The following is a 20,053-nucleotide window of genomic DNA, read 5'->3' on the forward strand; positions in this document are numbered from 1 at the left end:
GGCAACACCGTCGCAGGTGTTGCCATTTAAATACCAAAAATCCCTAACTTTTTCGTTTTACAGTACTAGTTTATTGGGTTAGTTTCCAACACTACTCTATTAGCACTTGCCAACACAGAGCGCATATGTTGAAAAACGGCAATTAATATCAGCCATTTTTTTCGTGCATTTTCGTTGGCTATAACTATGAGCAAAACAGATAAACACCGAGAACAGACGGCCAAATCTATTTCATAACAATGCTAATTTAGGACGCGCGTTGAAACACAGCCAAAAGTTAGCTAGATCGGCGGCGAAAATGTGTGGAAATGCGCGTGTGGAAAAGTACGAATACGAAACGAAAGTGGACAGACAAAAGGGCCCGCTCTGTACGTGAGCATCGGTGTAAGTGTGTGGACGGCGAGCAACAACAATTGATTGAAAAAGGCGCCAGATTGCTGAGCTCGTGTTAATTAACAAACGAATTTCCAAAAACTGGTGCAAAAAACGCCGGTAATCCAACTCTAAACGTAAGAAGCTGCCTCCCGCGGCTACCACGCCACTGCACACAATGATGAACAATCACTACCACTTGCCGCACGAGCACCCGCCTCCCAATGTGGCGCATCAGTTCTTGCAGCAGGCGCCTTCACTTCCGGTAGCTGGTAGCGGCACCACCTCCGGCCCCACCTACGGCTACCTGCCCCAGCCGGCTGGTCAGCAGCCGCAGTGGATGACCACCACTTACCAAATCCTGCCCCAGGCGCAGGCGATCACCGGTGGTGCGAACGGAACCGCATCGGTGCCCAAGCGTTATTATACCACCGCAGCCCAGTCAGCTCATCCGAACACCATTCAGATAACAAACAGCTTCGCCCAACATAGCAATCCCGCGAAGCAACAGGCTCCTGTGGCCAGCTCCTCCTCATCCGGGCCAAGTTCCTTCAAGACCAACAACATACGTATCATATCGACGGCTCCCAATGTCTACGGTCTGAGCAAGACGCCCCAGGACCAGCATCCCATCTATGCGCCGGTTCAGTCCTACTATTTGCCAAATTCCGCAACTCCATCAGCGCCACAGCTGAACACGATAATGGCCAAGCAGCTGCAGCCGCCGCCACTGGTGCCGGTGAGCACCTCCTCCTCGTCGCCATCCACCGTCGTCCTGGACCGCATCAATATATGCATCAACAATCATTACGCCGAGTCCCCCGCCGCCCTTAGTTCGTCGTCGTTATGTTCGTCGCAGCAGCCTTCGCCCATCATACCGGCCATCCAGCACAAGGCCATCCTGCCGCTCATCGACAGCAGCACAGCGGATAGTAGCAGCTGCAGCAGCAGCTCGGTCTCCAGCAGCAGTTATGGCGGCGGGACGACCACCTCGGCCGCTGTGGTGATTGTGGATGAGCCGGATTCGACGACCACAACACCGCAGACGCCGCCAACCACTCCGGAGACGATGATCTCGCCCGGAAAGTCCTCGCCCTCACCTCCGCCACCCATGTCCTCGCTGCTGAAGAAGCAAAGCTTCAAGCCCATCGAAGCAGCGCCACCCACCCCACTAACTCCGCCGTCCCCGCCACCGCCACTGCCCTCTGCTCCGGCCACCGTCACATACGCTCTGCAGGAAGACGTGTTCATCAAATGTAACGACGGCCGGTTCTACCTGGGCACCATCATTGAACAGACGACGGAGCAGTATCTCATTCGGTTCGATGACAAGTCGGAGCAGTGGTGCGAGCCCGAAAAGTTGCGCAAGCTGGGCGGCAGCAGCTCCTGTGCTGGGGCTGGGGGCGGCGGATCCGGGTCAGAGTCCTCGAGCAGTTCCGCCAGCGGACCAATGTGCGTGGCCTGCAAGCGATCCGACATCGAGGATGTGGTGGAGATCTGCGAGCGTTGCGGACGAGGTTACCATCGCGGATGTACGATGGAGATAATAACAGGCAGCGGTGTCTGGTGCTGCAAGCGCTGTGCCAAGCCGATGAAGGTGCAGCAGTCGATTAACCTGGACAGTCTGAAGCCATCGGGGATCTGTCGCCAATTTCCCTACCATGTATGTTGCCATTGAGACATGTATTGTAAGCCTTTGTCGCTAATCTCTCTCTCTCTCCTCCCGCAGTTGGACAAGCTCAGCTGGGATGAGAAGCATCGGGTGAACATGGAACAGATCTACTGCTACTGTGGCAAGCCAGGGAAATTCGATCACAGCATGCTGCAGTGCTGCAAGTGCCGGAACTGGTTCCACACCCAGTGCTTGCAGAACTTTAAACAGAAACTTCTGCGCGGCGATATGTAATAATTCTAAGAAACTTAATTGATTTTTCCTTCAAACTAACTTGTAATGGTTTCAGGTTCTTCGTTTTCTGCTGCACTGTCTGCAATGACGGCGTTGAGTTTGTGCGGAGACTGCAGATAGACTGGGTGGACGTGCTGCACCTTGCCCTTTATAACTTGAGGAAGCATCAGCACCAGAAATACTACCACTTGCTGAAGGACATCTGGCCCTTCATCCTGGAACAGCGCCACCAGCTGCCCATCTGCGACCAGTGGCGCTCCATGCCGGAAACAGCACTCATGGAGCGCATTAAACAGACATTGAAAGACCATTCGGACAGGTTTGTCTGCGGCAGGGAATTTAAGCGGGCCCCGGCTTTCTACGCACTGCGCCACGGTGTTCCGCCACTGACCCCCAAAGTGTTCCTACAGGCCCACGAGAAGCCGACCGATGAGCTGTTAACAAGTAGGTTCGACCTCGTGCTACTGCCCTTCGATGAGGGTGAGAAGAAACGAGGTGATCCTTCGAAGAGGACGCCCAAAGATGTGTACGAGTTTCACACGGACGAGGATGAGCAGGTGGAGACCAGCGAGGACGACATCCCCATCAAGCAGATTATCGAGAAGGCGAAAAAACAAGCAAACAAAAACGATGATGAAATGGAGTTGGTGCTGCCGGAGAAGCCTGAGAAAATAGAGACGGTTGAACTCGATCTAGCCGATGATAATGCCAATGATGGGGATCCGGGGAAGCTGCCAGCTCCTATACAGCCACTTCTGAATACAAACAGCAGTCGCAAGCGCAAGGCCTTCCGGCTGTCGAAGCGCTACGATAACAGCCGCAATCATTGTGATCTTTCGTCCGACGAAAACTCGAGCAGCAGCCGTGGCACCAGTTCGCTGGACCTTATTATACCGCCGCCAGCCAACTTTCTGGGTCGCAACAATCCCTTCCTGATGGCCACACCCAAAAAGTCTGCCCCCAGTCGAAGTGTTGGGGTGGCAGCTGGCGTCGGTGTTAATGATATAATAAATAGCATTTTCAAACTCAAGGGATCTGCCGGGAGGGAGCAGCCGCGCATGGTGCGCACAATAAAGCGAAGACTGAGTGCCAAAGACATCACCATTGGACCCAATCAGGAAGTGCGTCGACGTCGCACTCGCCGCCTAACGACTGCCGTTGAGGTAGGGGGTCTCTTCAACTCAGTTTAGTGTTATATTTCTTACTAATATTGTTCTTTTATTCACTAGGTCATCAGCACCACAACCATAAATCCCATCCCCAGCCACTACCTTCCCATATATGCCAAAGACTTGCAGCCGCCAGCGCCACCGGTTGGCAAACCGACGCATGGACGTCTGTTGCGACAGCGACCTCAGAAGACCTTGTCGCCGAGCCAAAGTCGACGGAACTCGACCAGCTCCACGGCCACCACCAGCAGTAATGGCGGTGGAGTAACTGGACATTCCATGCTGGACCTGAAACAGTCGGTGAACAAGTACTTTGGCGGCGCCATGAACCGCATCGATGCTGGGGAATCGTTTGCTATTCGGGCCAAGCGTCGGATGGGAAACGGACAGGTTCAGTACCTGGTGGAATGGGGCGGAGATGCAGCGGCCTCGGCTATGATGGGAAACTAAAACTCTGGCATACCAATCATGTGTATTAGAATTAATATTTTTCATTTTCATTATCATTATTATTTACACCTGCGTTATTCTTTGTAAATGTTTGCTGCCAGCTCTGGCTCTGGCTCTGGGCCATTTTTTATTTGTTAATGTTTAAAAAGTTGATTACCAATCCACTGCCAAAATAGTAAAGCATATGTTCAAAATCCATTGGTTCTAAAAGAAAGAAACTAAATACAGGTTATAATTGTGCAATGGCAGTTAATTGTTGCGGTTATGAAATTGTCAAAATTTCTACAAAAAAAAAAATTGGTAAAAAAATAGTATTACAAGATATAATGTTCGCTGCTGAAATACTTCGTATTAAATAATGTCTATGAATGAAACCGATTTGAATAAGTTCAGTAAATTAGCTATATTTTCGTGTATATTTTTGAAAAATATACTATCGTGTTCCGGTTATGGAAACCCACAAACACACACACAAATTATGTAAAATGCATACAAAAAATAATTGAGGTATAAAAAAATCACAAAACACACATTGGAGTCTACAATTAGTGTAATTTCGGATTATTTCGGATCATAGTCTAATAAAAACTTCAGTTATAAGCTCATGCATTATAATTTTAAGTCAAAAATAAATACTAAATTAAATCAAAATCTCAAGCTGACTTATGTAGTGTAGGTTAATAATTAATAAAGAGAAAAAAAAAAGAGTGTTTAATAAAAGTACATGTAATGCCAAAAAAAAAGAAATTTTTCTGAAGAACGGTCCTGTTATTTTTTTTCGTCCCAACCGAAGTAGGCCTCCAATTTGACATTTCAGTTTAAAGCTTGTGGGTCTGAGCTGTGTGCCATTTCATTAGGTACTCGAATGCCAAATAGGTTGCATGCAGCCAACAAAACAGAAAAAAAATAGGAAAATTGGTCTATTGCCATAAAATAAAAAAAAAAAAACATTTCTTTCATACACTCGGTCTTTGACGGTTTTCTTGTGGAGTGTTGTTTATTTCGTAGAAAATTCGAAAAAGTTTAAAAAAAAATAAACGTGAAAAAACGCTGTGCCGGTTAATCAGCCAAAAAAAAAACAAGAAACGACTCTTCACCGAGTGTTCAATTACTAATTCAGCCCGTTTTTGGTTCCTTAGGTAAGTATCAAGTATAAAATATCAAATCGGGGGAAACCCAAAGATATAGACTGCTGCAGACCGTGAGGTAAAGAATTGGAAGGAATTTCCATTTTTCATGGATTTTTTTTCCATTTTTAAAGTCTCCCATTTGCAGAGAATAATTTGTAGTTCATGTCATTTAATGGCAAACGAAGGGAATTTCCATTTTTTGTGGATTTTCAGACCATTTGCTGAAAATAAATTTTAATACAAGTCATTCAATGGCGGATTGCAGATTATCTTCAATTTCAGTGCAGGAAAGCTAGGAAACTCGGGGATTCTACAAAGCTGCCCATGCCCCGCAATCTGTATTTAATTTTTTGTCCTAAAAGAGTTTGTAATAGAAATAACAAGCAAATTATTAGTAATATTTCTTAGTAAAATTCAAATAATTTTTTTTTCTTGACAAGTGAAACGTCAAAAAACAGAGTGGCCAGACTGTTGAGTTTTTGGCGTTTTTGTGGGACCTGCGGGGCACACGCAGTGGCGAGTCGAGTAGAGTCCGTTAACGTGAGCGGTCGTGGATTCGCTTACAGCACACGACTTATCACATATTTTTTGTGAAGAAAAAATATATAAAAAAAAAACAAAAAAAAATATTAAAAAATACAAAAACTCAACAAAAAAATTGTAAAAAGTAGCAAAAAATTCGAGCAAGTGTTTGAAAGTAAGTACAAAGAACGAACAAGCGCTGCTCTGCTGTATGTAAGAGCGAGAGGTTCCGGGGCTTGGGGCGGCCGACGAGGCAGTTGGGGAAAGCCAAAAGCGTAGACAAAGCAAATGAGTGTAATTTTTCCTGCGAAATGGGTTGACGTTAAATCAAAATGGCGGCGTGCTAGGCCAGGATTGTGCGAAAAAGCTGCTATTTTGCGTACAATTTCGCAAAATTCGAGCAATCTTCTAGCATTTTTTTTTTTGGAATGGCGAAACGCGTGTCTATTGTTTGTCTGTGTGTGTGGAAATTTTCCAACATGGGTGCAGCTTGTACGGTAGAGGGAGAGCGGTGGGGTAGCAACAACAAAAGCATGAGCAAGGGTTGCCATGTCGACTGTCAGATGGGCCAATGTTGCCACACCGTTGAAACTGATAGACGAGCCAAAAGCCACGCCGCTTTTTCTTTCCATTTCACCGCCTGCCTGGCCGAATCCATCCGGTCCGTAGAATTATGGAAAATTTCTTGATTTTGCATAGAATTAATTAATTTTTGAATTACAGGTAGACCCGATCACCAAATATGGCTTCTCTATACGTCGGTGATCTCCACCAGGATATCAACGAATCGAATCTTTTCGACAAGTTCTCGAGCGCTGGTCCAGTACTGTCCATTCGTGTCTGCCGCGATGTGATGAGCCGTCGCTCTCTGGGTTATGCCTACGTCAACTTCCAGCAGCCAGCCGATGGTGAGTAATCCTCCTTATTGCCACAAAGGCAGTAATAATTGCACTGGGCCCTCGAAAGTCCCCCCTTGCCCGCAACAAAGAAAACACGTGTGCAATTTTCGCACACACACTTGCGCTCGCATGCCGATATGCTTTTCAGTGTGTGAGTAGTGTAGTGTAGTGTGTGAATAGTGTGTGTGTGTTTGTGCGGGCACTGTGGTGTAGAAATGGCCATAAAACTTGGACCACAAAACTGGAATTATAGATTAAAAGTCATCCGAAATGCCACCTAAACAGCTTTTAAGTATTTCATAACTCGAACTGCCACTTTCCACATGCGGGAAGTGGATAAAAAAAAAAGGTGGGGGGCTGGAGGAAGGCAAAACAGCTGGGTTCTGTGCTGTGCCACTCGCGTCAGCAGATTATCTAGAAATTTCTGCCTCACAGTCGCTCGAAATTGCAATTATTATGGCATGAAATGGTTCCGCATTTGGACGGACAGCTTATCGCACAGCCACGCCCATAGTTGCGTCTTCAATATTGTTTCGTTTTTTTTTTCTTTTTGTTTCCAAGCGGCCAGCAGCTTGCCAATCTGGTGGTTGTGGCGGTTCGGGTGGTGCGCCTGTGTGCGTAAACATGTGTTCATTGTTTGGGCCAACTATTTCAGCCTCCATTTTAGGTTATATTTCATTAACTAAACTTTTTTCGGTTGCCTTTGTTTTGCTTTCACTTTTTAAGCGCCGCCACTCCAGGTGCCATTCATTAGCGGGCTTCCAAATTCTTGACATGTCAGTGAACCCACCCAACCGACGTATGTAGTTTCCCTCCGAAACTGCCCATCAAAATCGTGTTTAACGAAAACAAAACTTTCACTGCGCATATAATAGTAGTGGATGGCTGGCATTTGTTTATTGAATTAAGCGTACAATGGCACAAGAGCTGATGGTACTGATGGCACTGCGTGTGAAAGCCATAATCTTGGTATTCCGGACATTCCGCACATTCCAAAAAGTTTACTGAACCTCTCTCTCTCGTTGAGGTTAGGGTCATGGAGGCAGCCTCTACCCATTGGTTGGTCAATTTTTCCACATTTTTGACACGACTAAGATTCAAGGCTGCCAGAATAACTAGGCGACTTACCATGCCAATGGTTTCCCTGTACCATTCGCAGAAGTTGAAGCCTAACACTTAGGAAACTTGCAGCAACTTCTACCCATTGGTTGGTCGAATAAATCTCTTTTCGACACGACTAAGATTCAAAGTTGCTAGAACAACTGAAGCGACTTACCATGTCGATGGTCCTCTCATATCATCCGCAGAAGTAGAAGCCTCACACTGCCCGAATAGACTGCTTCTTGGCAACTTCTACCCATTGGTTGGTCGAATTAATCCCTTTTTCGACACGACTAAGATTCAAAGTTGCAAAATAAAAGGCCAGACTTGACTTACCATGTACTAGACTGCCCTCCAGGTCAGTGCAGAAGTAGAAGAGTCACAATGCCTCCTTTAAATACTATATTTTATTCTATATTTAGTATATCCTCTTAATCTTTATTCTTTTTTGTTATATTTCTACAGCTGAGCGCGCTCTGGATACCATGAACTTTGACCTGCTCCGCAACAAACCCATTCGCATTATGTGGTCTCAGCGTGATCCTTCGCTGCGCCGCTCCGGCGTCGGCAACGTCTTCATCAAGAACTTGGACAAGACCATCGATAACAAGGCCATCTACGACACTTTCTCCGCCTTCGGCAACATCCTCAGCTGCAAAGTGGCCACCGATGAGAAGGCCAATTCCAAAGGCTATGGTTTCGTACATTTCGAGACCGAGGAGGCCGCCAATACCTCCATCGACAAAGTCAACGGTATGTTGCTCAATGGCAAGAAGGTATACGTTGGCAAGTTCATTCCCCGCAAGGAGCGCGAGAAGGAGCTGGGCGAGAAGGCCAAGCTCTTCACCAACGTCTATGTGAAGAACTTCACTGAGGACTTTGATGACGAGAAGCTCAAGGAGTTCTTTGAGCCATACGGCAAGATCACCAGCTACAAGGTACGTACCGAGCTCATATTCCCAACTGATGAAGGTCAAGTCTATAGAGTTATTTTTGATTCAACAGGTCATGTCCAAGGAGGATGGCAAGAGCAAGGGCTTCGGCTTCGTGGCCTTTGAGACAACAGAGGCTGCCGAGGCTGCCGTTCAGGCCCTCAATGGCAAGGATATGGGCGAGGGCAAGTCCCTTTATGTCGCCCGTGCCCAGAAGAAGGCCGAGCGCCAGCAGGAGCTGAAACGCAAATTCGAGGAACTGAAGAAGAAGCGCCACGATTCGGCGTTCGGCGTTAACTTGTACGTTAAGAACTTGGATGACTCCATCGATGATGAGCGCCTGTGCAAGGAGTTCTCCCCGTACGGTACCATCACCTCCGCCAAGGTGATGACCGACGAAGAGGGTCGCTCCAAGGGATTCGGTTTCGTGTGCTTTATTTCGGCCAATGAGGCTACCTGCGCTGTTACTGAACTGAACGGTCGCGTCGTTGGCAGCAAGCCACTGTACGTGGCATTGGCTCAGCGCAAGGAGGAGCGCAAGGCCCACTTGGCCTCTCAGTATATGCGTCACATGACCGGTATGCGTATGCAGCAGCTGGGCCAGATCTTCCCGCCCAATGCTGCCGGCGGTTTCTTTGTGCCGACCATGCCGCCCAACCAACGATTCTTCGGTCCCCAGATGACCACACCCATGAGGAATACCCCACGGTGGGCGACACCAGTTCGTCCCGCTGCCACGGTGCAAAGTGTGCAGGCCGGCGCTGCCGCCGCCGCTGCTGGTGGCTTCCAGGGCGCAGCCGGTGCGGTGCCAACACAGTTCCGCTCGGCTGCGGCCGGTGCCCGTGGTGGGCAGTCCCAGCAGGTGCAGGGCACGCACGCCGCCGCTGCCGCCGCGGCTAATAACATGCGCAACACTGGCGCCCGTGCCATTACCGGTCAGCAGACCGTCGCGGCACCCAACATGCAAATCGCCGGAGCCCAAATCGCTGGTGGTGCCCAGCAACGTGCTTCCAACTACAAGTACACCTCCAACATGCGCAACCCTCCAGTTCAGCAGATGCCCCAGGCTCAGCCTATGCCTCCGCAGCTGCAAGGCAAAAGTAAGCGTCACAAAGTCCCTCAGTTGATTATATAATTATTTTTTTTTTTGTAGATTCCGAGAAGCTTATTGCTTCGCTTCTGGCTAATGCCAAGCCACAGGAGCAGAAGCAGATCCTCGGAGAGCGCCTGTACCCGATGATCGAGCGCATGCATCCCAGTCTGGCCGGCAAGATCACTGGCATGTTGCTGGAGATCGAGAACTCCGAGCTCCTGCACATGATTGAGGATCAGGAGGCCCTCAAGGCCAAGGTCGAGGAGGCGGTGGCCGTGCTGCAAGTGCACCGTGTCGCCGAGCCTGCCAATTAAGCACGCTCGAACAATATAAAGCGGATGAAGAATTTTGTATGAACACTCGACACCCAAAAAGTATGTGATTACTTACTAATATTAATTATTAATTACTATTATTAATTATGTTATATTTGCAGTTTTCCTCTTCACTTCCAATTCATTAACTAATTCGCATTCACTGAAGCGCTAGAGCATAGAAGAACCGCCTAGGACACACATATATATATATAATATATTCAACACAGAGAAGAAACAAGCCATTTGAAGAAGGTGCACTTTGAGCCCTTGAGCTCCGGCGTTTTTCTATTCAAATCAAATCCCCCCAAGAAACAAGCAAAAAATCAATTTCAATCATTTAACTTCGAACGCATTTACGCAAATACACGAGGAAATCAAGAGGAAAGTCAAACAGATCAGATACCCAGATCAGACAGAAAACTATTCAAGAATTCTTTTTATACATATACAACACATGAAACGAAAAATGTGCAAATGCGAATTTAAGAAATATTTTTTGTCATTGCTTGAATTGAAATCATTTTATTTTGTATGCGTAAAAGAGAAAAAAATGCAAAAACCATCGCAAAATAAACAGAATGTAAAACGCCGCTTCAATGCTATATAATTGAAACAGAAATTGTCTCTTTAAAAAAAAATGTCAAGTTTCTTATAAAACACACTTTCCATCCCCACTTTTTAAAAAACCCAAAAGGAGAGAAACACCACGATCGAAATGTAATTTTTTCAAATTCTTTTTTCACATTCAAACTTTAAGAAAGCTTTGTTTTAAAAACAGAGAAAAAGAGAAAGAAACGCGACAACCACACTTTTAAAAAAGCAAAGAAAAGAAAAAACAAAAAAATTGCAAAAATGTCAAAATAACGAAAAAATGAGAAAATAAAAACCGCAAGAAGAGAAGGGAAAAAATAAAAGAAAATAAACCGCAAGAATATGAGAGTCAAGTTTTTGCTACTTTGAAGAAAAGAAAGAAAATACAACAGCTGATAGATGAAGAAGAAGAAGAAAATGTTGAAAAATGTAAACAAAAAAACAAATGATGAAAAAAACCTACAAAAAAATTGAAAAACAATGTAAAAACAATGCAAAAAAATAAATATATATACAACAACAAAAACACAACACACACACACAACATATTACAACAAAAAACAACAACATATATGAAACAACAAATACAAGAAAAAGAAAAACATTAAACAAGTAAAAAAAATAAGCGCTAAAGCGTAAAACAACTTATGAAACATATTGAAGAGAGGAGAGAAGTGTAGACGACGACTGGAGGGAAAATCAAGCAGGATTTTTTATGTTTATTATTATCCAAGCAAATGGAAATGAAGAAATTCACCATATAATTATAACAATTTGCATAAAAAACAAAAAATGTATTTAAATGAGAAGAACACACACGTCGAAAGCGAACGCGTCGATTTAATTTGCGTTCAGAGACTAACTTCTGTTACAAAATGAGAATCAAGAATATTACAATAATAAATGTTTTTACACCAAGCATACGATATATTAAAAAAAAAAACAAACAAGCTGAAGAGCAGAAGATGATAGGCCGCCTTCGAAAATAAAAAGCCTCCAAGCGTCGGCCGGGAAGTGAAATTCATATTTTTTTATTAAACAAAAAACAAAAAAACTAAAAACAAATACAAAAAAATCTTTGAAAAAATTGTAAAACCAACAACCATAAAATATATAAAAGAAAACTAAACTAAACCCGAATTGGAATATTCATGGATAATTGCCAGAAATTGAAGATCATTTTTATTTTTCACGAAACATACTATCAAACACTTCTATCAAAACACTTCTATATATATATAGCAGATATATATGTACACTTATATATATTACAGCGATATAAAACATAATTTGTATGATTAAATGAAAGAATTAGGATCGTTGAGCCACTGCAATTAAAACCATTTGAAGAAATTGTAATACAAAATCAGAGAAAATCAGTAAAACATACCTTTGTACACCCAACAAATTTAATTACAATAAAATTCCACTTCGGCAAAAATAAGAATTTTTTGATTTTCAGGTGAATGTGGGGGTGCGCCATATCTCGAATGATATTGTTATATAAGAAATAAAATATGGAATTTCAATAGTCAAGTAATCTTTATTTAAATTCTAATAACATTCGCTATCTTTTCGAACTTATGTAGTCAACATTATTGAAAAATCGTTAGATAAAAAGCGGGACGACACAAAAAACACATAAAAATGCCAGAACTTTTGGATCTTAAGAATAAAGCTTTACATATATAGGAGAAAAGAGGTAATAAATAGGTAAAAAAAAGATTTGGCCGAGTGCTGGCTCTTCGTCAAGCCATGTACTCCAAGATATTCCGACTAGGGTGCACATCAGTGAGGTAGCTTCCGGACATCCGCTTAGTCCTCGTCGTCGTCATCGTCGGCGGGGACGAATAGGTCGTTCTCCTCCAGGAAGTTGGCTACGTTCTTGCTAATGGTGGCGCCGACAAAGAGGCCCGGGATGACAGCACAGAAGATGGCGAACAGGCCGAAGGGCATCTCCTCGGGCTTGGGTTTAATGGCACCACTGCGAAAGTAGACGCCCGACATGTGCCGTTGCAGGATCTTCCAGTTGCTGGGGTTCTCCGCCACTCGACGGGAAAACTGTCGGAGTCCCAGGTTCAGGGGGAAGGCCAGCCGTGAAACGATCATCTTTCTGGAGTATTTCTTCTTTATTTGTGCAGCTCAAATGCAATTTAATGGAAAATTGTGCGTAGAATTGGAGATTGTGACTCAAGCAGCTGATTCGCCGAACAGTGTTGTTAAACATAGAAATTACTGGAAAGAAAAGAGACACCAGGGCTGGCGATTAGCCGGAAGGGCGCGAAATTCAAAACCACCTATACCCATTAGCCCGTTAACAAGAATAAAACACATTTAGATTGGGTTGCACATTTTACAGCATGTGGGATGTGAGTGTATATATATTTTTTTAGAGCGTATACAAATGCTCGGTTCAATTACGTTTAGGGGCCTTGTACAAATATATATATTTCAATCATCGATTATCCTTAAGTAGTAAAATACACCGATCTTGTTTATATCCATTGCTTAACAGATTTCTTGTGTTTCTCCTTCAACTCCGATTACAGTTTAATAATAACTGATGTTTAAAAAAGATTTCTTTGATTATCGTTTTGAATTTATTATTATTGTATGACTGGGACAAAGTCAAAAGGAACAAATGCAATACCATAAATTAAAAACAAATGTGGAAAAAATGGCAGTTTTACAAAAATACATGGAACAAAATGATGCTTTGAATTGCAGTCAGGCCCGAGAATAGCAAACAATTTTGAATAAAATATGTAGCTAATCACAGCAAATCGGAGCTATCCTTTTTGTTGATTAACAAATATAAATACAGATGCTATTTTTATGGTTAAATAATTGTCTAGAATCGAACTACATACATAAATACATTGGTACGTATATATAAACATTTAGTTTTTAATTGATTTGTGAAGCTGTTTTACGTTTCTCGTTTTTCGTATTTGCGCACTTCAAAATACTCTCGACTATTATGAAAATGGTGTAGGAATTTGTTTTGCAGACGATTCTCAAGTACTCATAGCCTAAGTTTATATAAAAAGAAAGAACGATCCAACGTTCCAAGCGGGGCATACAGACTCATTTTTGGAGAAGGTTGTGGGCCGAAAATAAACTTCCGCCTTCTTCCCTTTAGTTTACCTTAATTATAAATATGAAATTTCTCTAAATCGGAAAGGTGAGTGGATGGTGGATGGTGGATGTACATTGATATACTATATAAATAAACTGTTGAAAACGATATGATCCTAGGTCTGACCATTCGACTAACTACCTTTTGATTGAGTGATACGGATAGGACTGTATGTTTGTGAATATCGCCTGATTGTGATTATTTTTTAATTTTTTTTTTTACCACTGCGATTAGCTAGAGATAGGCGAAATAATTCTTGGGGTTCTTTTCACGACGATTGGGCGGGCAGTTGCCCTGAGACCCCAGATCTCTGAAAGAAGGTGCGAACCCAGACAGAATGTTGATGCATCTAATGATAAATACTAAAAATTAATACATAATATCCCCATCGAAGAGGGCTAGTTAAAAAATAAATACAATAAATAACAAATCGAAGCTTAAAATTGCAATTTTCAGAGCGTTACATTTTTAATTTTAACAATTTTTCATCCAAAGGGCAAATAATTATTTAAAAAACAAAGAATAATTTTGACGACAAATTTCTTGTTTTTTTTTTTCTCTTGGGTGAAAATTGCAATTTTTTGAATCTTTCTTGTTTCCTCCTAAACATACATACATTAACACGGTTCCTTACGGCCTTCGCTGGGAGAACCAAACCTTTTGATGGTCACAATTTTGGGCAGACGGGGGGGGCAGGCAAGAGACATGGCCGAGGACGCCTCCTCAATCAAACTCCGCAATGGAGGACGGCGCATTCCGATTCAAATCGACATGGACTCCAGACTGGCCAGAGACGGAGCCGGAGCCGGTGCCTGATCCCGAGGATGAGCCTTTCGAGGCTTTTGTTGGTTCTCCGTCGCCTGGTCATAAATCCTGGAAGCGTCGGACATCCTCCCAGTAGTTCGACGGTATTTCAAACATCTTGGCAGGGATGTTGTCGCGAAATTCAAACTTTTGAAACGTCACTTTCGCTGTAACCGTGTGCAGGACCGGGATCTCGATCTTAACCGGAAATCCAGTGGGCAACTTCAGCGTCACAAATTCACGTAGCTTATTGATGTGCTTCAACGGCGCCACCACCTCCAGAACATCCAATAACATTTCCAGACTCAATGGGAAATCCTTACTCATGGCTACCGTGGCGCGAAGGGTCTTACTTGATTGTTTATGGACGGGAGGTCGGCCGAGTTGCGGGCACTTGCCAACCTCGGCATCGAGGTACTGACGCCAGGTGACCGTGGTGGCTGGCGGTGCCTGCAGCGAACTGCGTCGTGGCAGCTCTGGTAGGGTGATACCATTCGGTGCCGTCGGTGTATTGGTTTCTGGGGGCGTAGCCGTGTGTTGGCTGCTTAGGCTGGAACGTCGATTGTCCGACTGCTGACAAGCGCCCTTGGTGATTGTCTCGACAATAGCTCGGTTCTTCTGCAGATCCTCGTGGGAGAGATGCTCGCGGCGCTTCCGCTGCTTCAGGATCAGCCCTTGGATGGTGTAGATCTCGCATTGGTACTGTCCGCCGATAAGCTCCTTGCGATTGGCCCGAAAAATCCATCCCTTCTGGGCGCGTGCGAACTGTATCGTCTTGGTCGACATCTGGGTGGCCAGAATGTCGGTGGACATGAGGACATCGACTTCGTCTTCCATATCGGACTCCTCGTAGCGAAGACGCTGATAGCATTCCTGCTCATTGTCCAATAGCACTAGAGACTCTCTGGGCGGTGCCTCGCCGCGGAATAAAAAGGATATGTCGCCCCTCTCCCACCGCATGTCGTTAAAGTCCACTAGAGTTGTGTCCAATCTTATTGATGCTCCCGACTTGTACAGCCGGCAGATATCCGAGGGCAGGATTCGGGAGACCAGCGGCAGCCAGGACTGGAAATCCCACTTGAATTCCATGTAGAAGTCCTGCATCTGGCGCAGTGCATTAACCAACTTCTCACGACGGCTCTCCATGTGATCCCGCGACTGCAGCTTCAGCATGCGCAGGACCTGGGTGATTGTCTGGCGATCGCCATAGCTAATAGCCTCCGACAACGGGGACCAGCCTTCATTGTTCTTGATCTTCACAGGAGCATTATGGGCCAGGAGAAGGCGCACGGCGTGTTTCCTGCCCAGCATCACGGCCAGGTGAAGGGGCGTATTGCCGTGCTTGTCCTTGAGACCGATCTCCTCCTGGGCAGTGCTCAGGAGCAGGCGGCGTTGCAGCGACTTGATGTCGTCCTCGAAAACGCTCTGATGCATCGGATACCGGTAGTCAACTTGTTCGGCCAAAGGTAGTGGCGGTACTGAAGCCGCTGTGGGTTTTAAATTCGGACTAGTGGTCTTAGCCGCAGCAGGTGTGGCTGCAGGTGGGCCCTCGACGGGGGAATCACCTTCGCAATCGTCGCCTTCGCCGGCGGACTGGTACTCGTCGGAATCGTCACTAGAAGTTGACTTAGCGTCTGCCTCCGCCTGTTGTTTGTGCTTGTCGCGCTCATCCTCTTTCTCGTTGGACATGGCTCAATTTTCGCCCTGTCGATTCGTCTGTGGAATTAATCAATCTTTTTTTTTTAGTTTATCTGCCTTCGTTGGCGATGGGTAAAATATGCAATTTGGACACTATCGATTGTATTGTAAACACTGGCTGTTGTAATATTATGTGCTGGCAATGCCTATCAAATATTTTACCTATTTATTATTGTTTCTAAAAGGATTATTATCTTTAAAAAATAATAATAAAGACATATTTATATTTACATGTCTTAGGGGATCTAAAAGTCATTTATATATATTAAATAAAAAAAAAGGAAAAATGAACAGGTGATAAAATGTAACTTAGAAATACAGACATTACTTTGTTTCTATATTTTGGGCCGAAATCTTTCAGAACGAAAAATCCTTCAGTTCCGTGTAGTTTGAAACAATTTAGTAAAAAATTAAATTGCTCAAATTTGCGTTAAAAGCTTAAGCTCTGCGGACCGCGGTTATTACGCCGTGCCCATCTGGCAACGCTGTACCCAGGTGTCAACAACTGATAGGGCGACCGGGGGTGGTCAGGAGAGCAGAGAGGAGGTGCGAATGCAAAATGAATTGAGCGGTGAACGAGCTGAAAACAAACCAAAACAAGTGTCATAATCCTATCCACACACTCGGAGACGATGGCAAGCGATGATCTTTATCGCACCAAGTACTCCAGTTCGCGCTATCAGCGCCAGCAGACGCCCTTGAACGCCACGGCTCTTCACTGGCAGCGCCAGCAATACGGACACGATCTTGATGAGCTTCTTCGCCGGCGGCTCCTGGCCTCACCCGCCTACGTGGACAGGCTGGAACAGGAGGCCGTTCTCGCCGGACATGACGGTTGCGTCAATTGTCTGGAATGGAGCTCGGACGGCTCGTGGCTGGCCTCGGGGTCGGACGATTACCGTGTTATGATCTGGGATCCATTTCGCAAGCGATGCGTTCATGTAATCGCCACAAAGCACTTGGGCAACATGTTCTCGGTCAAGTTCCTGCCCAAGCATAACAACAACATAGTAGCTACGTGTGCGGCGGACAAGTTCATCTATGTGTATGATATCAACCACTCGAACGAGACCCTGTTCGCCTGCAACTGCCATCTGATGCGGGCCAAGCGTCTGGCCACCGCCCAGGACTCGCCGCACGTCTTTTGGTCGGCCGGGGAGGACGGCTGCATCTTACAGCTGGACATGCGGGAGCCGCATCGCTGTCGCCCCGAAGAGGCTAGCAGTGTTAGATTACTTAGCCTTTCCTATCATGTGGAGTCCGGCACTGAGGCCAAGTGCTTGGCCATTAATCCCCGGCGAACGGAGTACCTGGCGGTGGGGGCCAATGATCCTTTTGCGAGGGTATTTGATCGACGCAAGCTACCATCCAACGCCGGAGATGGTATGTATTCATTGAAGTATATACATTAGTCTTCCATTGACTCGTAATCTCTTCCAGCGCTGAGCGGGTGTGTTGCCTATTATGCGCCTGGTCAAATTGTTAAGAACATCACCCGAAATATTGTTCATGAGTCACGGGCCGTGACTTATCTCACGTTCAATGGAAATGGTACGGAATTGCTAGTCAATATGGGATGCGAGCACGTCTATCGCTACGATCTGAACAGCGCCGAGCCCCCTGTTTTTTACGAGCTACCTGCCTACACATCTCCTGCCGTCCAGGAGGACGACGATCAGGTGAAGGAAGCTCCCCATAAGAGTCGGTCGCTGCCCGCGAGCATAGAAGTTCACAAGAAGGAGGGTAACGAATTTCTTGAAAACGGAAAGCTGGTTGCCGCCATCGATGCATATTCGGCGGCGTTGGCCAAGTATCCTCAGGGCGAGGTTCTGTATCTGAACAGAGCCACTGCACTGATGCGACGCGGCTGGTTTGGCGACATATATGCAGCTTTAAGGGATTGCCATGAGGCCCTGCGCCTTGATCCCAGCTATGTGAAGGCCCACTTTCGGCTGGCTCGGGCGCTGTTGGAACTTCATCGTCCCCAGGATGCAGAAAGGTGCCTGCAAGCTCTCATCCAGCGATTTCCCAGCTTTGCCAACAACCATGGTGTCCTAATGTTGAACAAGGACATAAAGGAGAACCGCCGGCAGTCGCATAATACAGAGCCACCGGAGCCAGAGCCGGTGGAGGATGGCTTCCGCTATCTGAGGCTCACTGATGTTGAGTACGATCTCCGTTCCTCGGCCCGAGACTATATGCAGCGCTATGTGGGTCACTGTAACATCACCACGGACATCAAGGAGGCAACGTATCTGGGCAGCCATGGCGAATTCATCGCCGCCGGGTCAGATGATGGCAACTTTTACATTTGGGAAGGTGACACTGGGAAGATACGGGCCGTTTATCGGGCGGATAGCGCCATCGTGAATTGCGTTCAACCGCATCCCAGTATCTGTATGCTGGCCACCAGTGGTATTGATCACGATATCAAAATCTGGTCGCCGTGCGCCTCCAGTCCGGAAGAGAGACCAAATCTAGTGGCCGATGTGATGCGGTACGTGGAGGATAATCAGCAAAAGATGCGCACCGATCCATTCGAACTGAATACGCGCAACGCGTACTGTTTCAACAATTAAGAACTATAGCGTAATGTGAATTTTTAGATCTAGATGTAGATCTAAATTTGGCAATATATCGAATATTAGTGTAATATAATTTAAGCAAACTTATTTTTGTTAATTTGTAAATGAACTGTGAACTGTTTACAAAGTACAGAGATGCTAAATGAGTATGATGAGTATCCTGCGAGTCTACACAAATAAATGCGAAGAAAATTTCGAATCGTCCGTTCTTAATTAATAATAATCTTCGGAAAATTCTATTTTAAAATAATTGTTTTTTTTTTTTTGGAATTTTTTTTTCTGTTTATTTACCGTAGTTATTTAAATCTATGCTCACATGTATACATTATACATACATATAAATATTTATGTAATAATATTCAAGTATAGTTTTTAGTCAATATTTTTATTTTTTGTTTTCTTCTATCATTTTTTCTTATGCTCTTTTTTTTAAACTAGTAGAATTGATAGCTTCAGATTAAACGTTCAAAACACGTTCTATTTCACTTCGTTCTGATATTAAAATATATCTCATGTAAGAAATGTTTTGAAAATATATCGCAAAGTCCGCACAACAAATTGTGAAAGTATAATTTTTTTTTATTTTTAAATATAGAGATGAAGGATGTGTCGCTTTTAAATAGAATAGTAACTGCGTGTTCTTGTCTGATTCTGAGTCTGAGTGTCTGAAAAAATGAAGTTTGTCTGATCATTTATATATTTTTTGGAGCGTTTATGGGTGGATTTTGGAGTTAGTGGCTTAAAAACTAACCGAATGTGTTGTAATATTCGCGCCCATTGCAGCATTTCATCCTTCTACTTGCACATTTCACACTATATTTATAATTATCGTTATATCTTTAAAATGAATGCTCTCCTTCAATTACTTTACAAAATTCTTCTTTTTTTTATCTTTCTTGTTTTATATTTTGTTTGTTAGGGCTGTTTTGTCCATAACTCTTTCATTTATACAGATTGGATGATTTCTTTTCGTAGTTGTGTTAAATATATATTACAAACTATTTTTATGCAGAAATTAAACGAATACACATTTCAAATCAATTGGGGCTTTCAAAAACGTTTGCAAATTGGAAGGTCAGATGTGTAGGTGAGTTGGTGTGGGAGTGAGCAGATGGGTCCTTGAACCTTGACCACCGCTGTTTTACTTTACAGGCTAATCATTTTTAACTGTCAGCTTTGTGTGTGTGGTATGTGGTGTGGTGTGTGGCATGTCTGTCTGTTGTTCTTCCTCGTGTACTTTTACATAAAATTTTATATCAAATGTCGTTCTCGTAATTTTGGAATTTCGTTTTCTTTTTTTTTTTTTGTTTCTTTTGCATACATATAAGTTTCTTATAGTTGTTTG

General features: G+C 44.5%; 5 protein-coding genes across 7 annotated transcripts; 3 read left to right on the forward strand and 2 right to left on the reverse strand.

The window, feature by feature from the left end:
- The first annotated feature begins 71 nt into the window (after positions 1 to 71).
- Positions 72 to 4,965, forward strand: LOC6495500 (polycomb protein Pcl). The gene is made up of 4 exons (XM_001958948.4): positions 72 to 2,035; positions 2,102 to 2,274; positions 2,334 to 3,441; positions 3,508 to 4,965. Exons 1-4 carry the CDS (start codon positions 551 to 553, stop codon positions 3,895 to 3,897), a joined length of 3,156 nt encoding a protein of 1,051 aa, XP_001958984.1. The 5' UTR covers positions 72 to 550; the 3' UTR covers positions 3,898 to 4,965.
- LOC6495501 (polyadenylate-binding protein) lies at positions 4,766 to 11,923 on the forward strand. 3 transcript variants are annotated; one of them, XM_014907852.3, is made up of 6 exons: positions 4,766 to 5,036; positions 6,273 to 6,457; positions 8,015 to 8,487; positions 8,555 to 9,581; positions 9,635 to 9,948; positions 10,011 to 10,861. In XM_014907852.3, exons 2-5 carry the CDS (start codon positions 6,292 to 6,294, stop codon positions 9,886 to 9,888), a joined length of 1,920 nt encoding a protein of 639 aa, XP_014763338.1. In that variant the 5' UTR covers positions 4,766 to 5,036; positions 6,273 to 6,291; the 3' UTR covers positions 9,889 to 9,948; positions 10,011 to 10,861. The 3 variants fall into 3 exon arrangements, with proteins under 3 accessions (XP_014763338.1, XP_014763339.1, XP_001958985.1); XM_014907853.3 differs by lacking the exon at positions 4,766 to 5,036 and adding an exon at positions 5,515 to 5,724 and having other exon boundaries at positions 10,011 to 11,923; XM_001958949.4 differs by lacking the exon at positions 4,766 to 5,036 and adding an exon at positions 6,084 to 6,210.
- LOC6495132 (essential MCU regulator, mitochondrial) lies at positions 11,411 to 12,727 on the reverse strand. The gene has a single exon (XM_001958950.4). It carries the CDS (start codon positions 12,589 to 12,591, stop codon positions 12,298 to 12,300), a length of 294 nt encoding a protein of 97 aa, XP_001958986.1. The 5' UTR covers positions 12,592 to 12,727; the 3' UTR covers positions 11,411 to 12,297.
- Positions 12,728 to 12,821: 94 nt separating this feature from the next.
- LOC6495131 (ankyrin repeat domain-containing protein 13C) lies at positions 12,822 to 16,230 on the reverse strand. Its single transcript, XM_001958951.4, has one exon. The coding sequence runs from the start codon at positions 16,112 to 16,114 to the stop codon at positions 14,486 to 14,488; it is 1,629 nt and encodes a 542-aa protein (XP_001958987.3). The 5' UTR covers positions 16,115 to 16,230; the 3' UTR covers positions 12,822 to 14,485.
- Positions 16,231 to 16,437: 207 nt separating this feature from the next.
- LOC6495502 (WD and tetratricopeptide repeats protein 1) lies at positions 16,438 to 18,795 on the forward strand. The gene is made up of 2 exons (XM_001958952.4): positions 16,438 to 17,506; positions 17,564 to 18,795. Exons 1-2 carry the CDS (start codon positions 16,756 to 16,758, stop codon positions 18,700 to 18,702), a joined length of 1,890 nt encoding a protein of 629 aa, XP_001958988.1. The 5' UTR covers positions 16,438 to 16,755; the 3' UTR covers positions 18,703 to 18,795.
- The last annotated feature ends 1,258 nt before the right edge of the window (positions 18,796 to 20,053 follow it).

Source organism: Drosophila ananassae, chromosome 3L (assembly GCF_017639315.1).
Source record: "Drosophila ananassae strain 14024-0371.13 chromosome 3L, ASM1763931v2, whole genome shotgun sequence".
In the NCBI taxonomy this organism is placed as follows: Eukaryota; Metazoa; Arthropoda; class Insecta; order Diptera; family Drosophilidae; genus Drosophila; species Drosophila ananassae.

Coding starts and splice junctions, on each gene's coding strand:
- LOC6495502 (XM_001958952.4), top strand. CDS start 16,756: ATGGCAAGCGATGATCTTTATCGCACCAAGTACTCCAGTTCGCGCTAT. Junction 17,507..17,563: donor ACCATCCAACGCCGGAGATG/GTATGTATTCAT, acceptor AATCTCTTCCAG/CGCTGAGCGGGTGTGTTGCC.
- LOC6495500 (XM_001958948.4), top strand. CDS start 551: ATGATGAACAATCACTACCACTTGCCGCACGAGCACCCGCCTCCCAAT. Junction 2,036..2,101: donor GTCGCCAATTTCCCTACCAT/GTATGTTGCCAT, acceptor CTCCTCCCGCAG/TTGGACAAGCTCAGCTGGGA. Junction 2,275..2,333: donor AAACTTCTGCGCGGCGATAT/GTAATAATTCTA, acceptor TAATGGTTTCAG/GTTCTTCGTTTTCTGCTGCA.
- LOC6495132 (XM_001958950.4), bottom strand. CDS start 12,591: ATGATCGTTTCACGGCTGGCCTTCCCCCTGAACCTGGGACTCCGACAG.
- LOC6495501 (XM_014907852.3), top strand. CDS start 6,292: ATGGCTTCTCTATACGTCGGTGATCTCCACCAGGATATCAACGAATCG. Junction 6,458..8,014: donor CTTCCAGCAGCCAGCCGATG/GTGAGTAATCCT, acceptor ATATTTCTACAG/CTGAGCGCGCTCTGGATACC. Junction 8,488..8,554: donor GCAAGATCACCAGCTACAAG/GTACGTACCGAG, acceptor TTGATTCAACAG/GTCATGTCCAAGGAGGATGG.
- LOC6495131 (XM_001958951.4), bottom strand. CDS start 16,114: ATGTCCAACGAGAAAGAGGATGAGCGCGACAAGCACAAACAACAGGCG.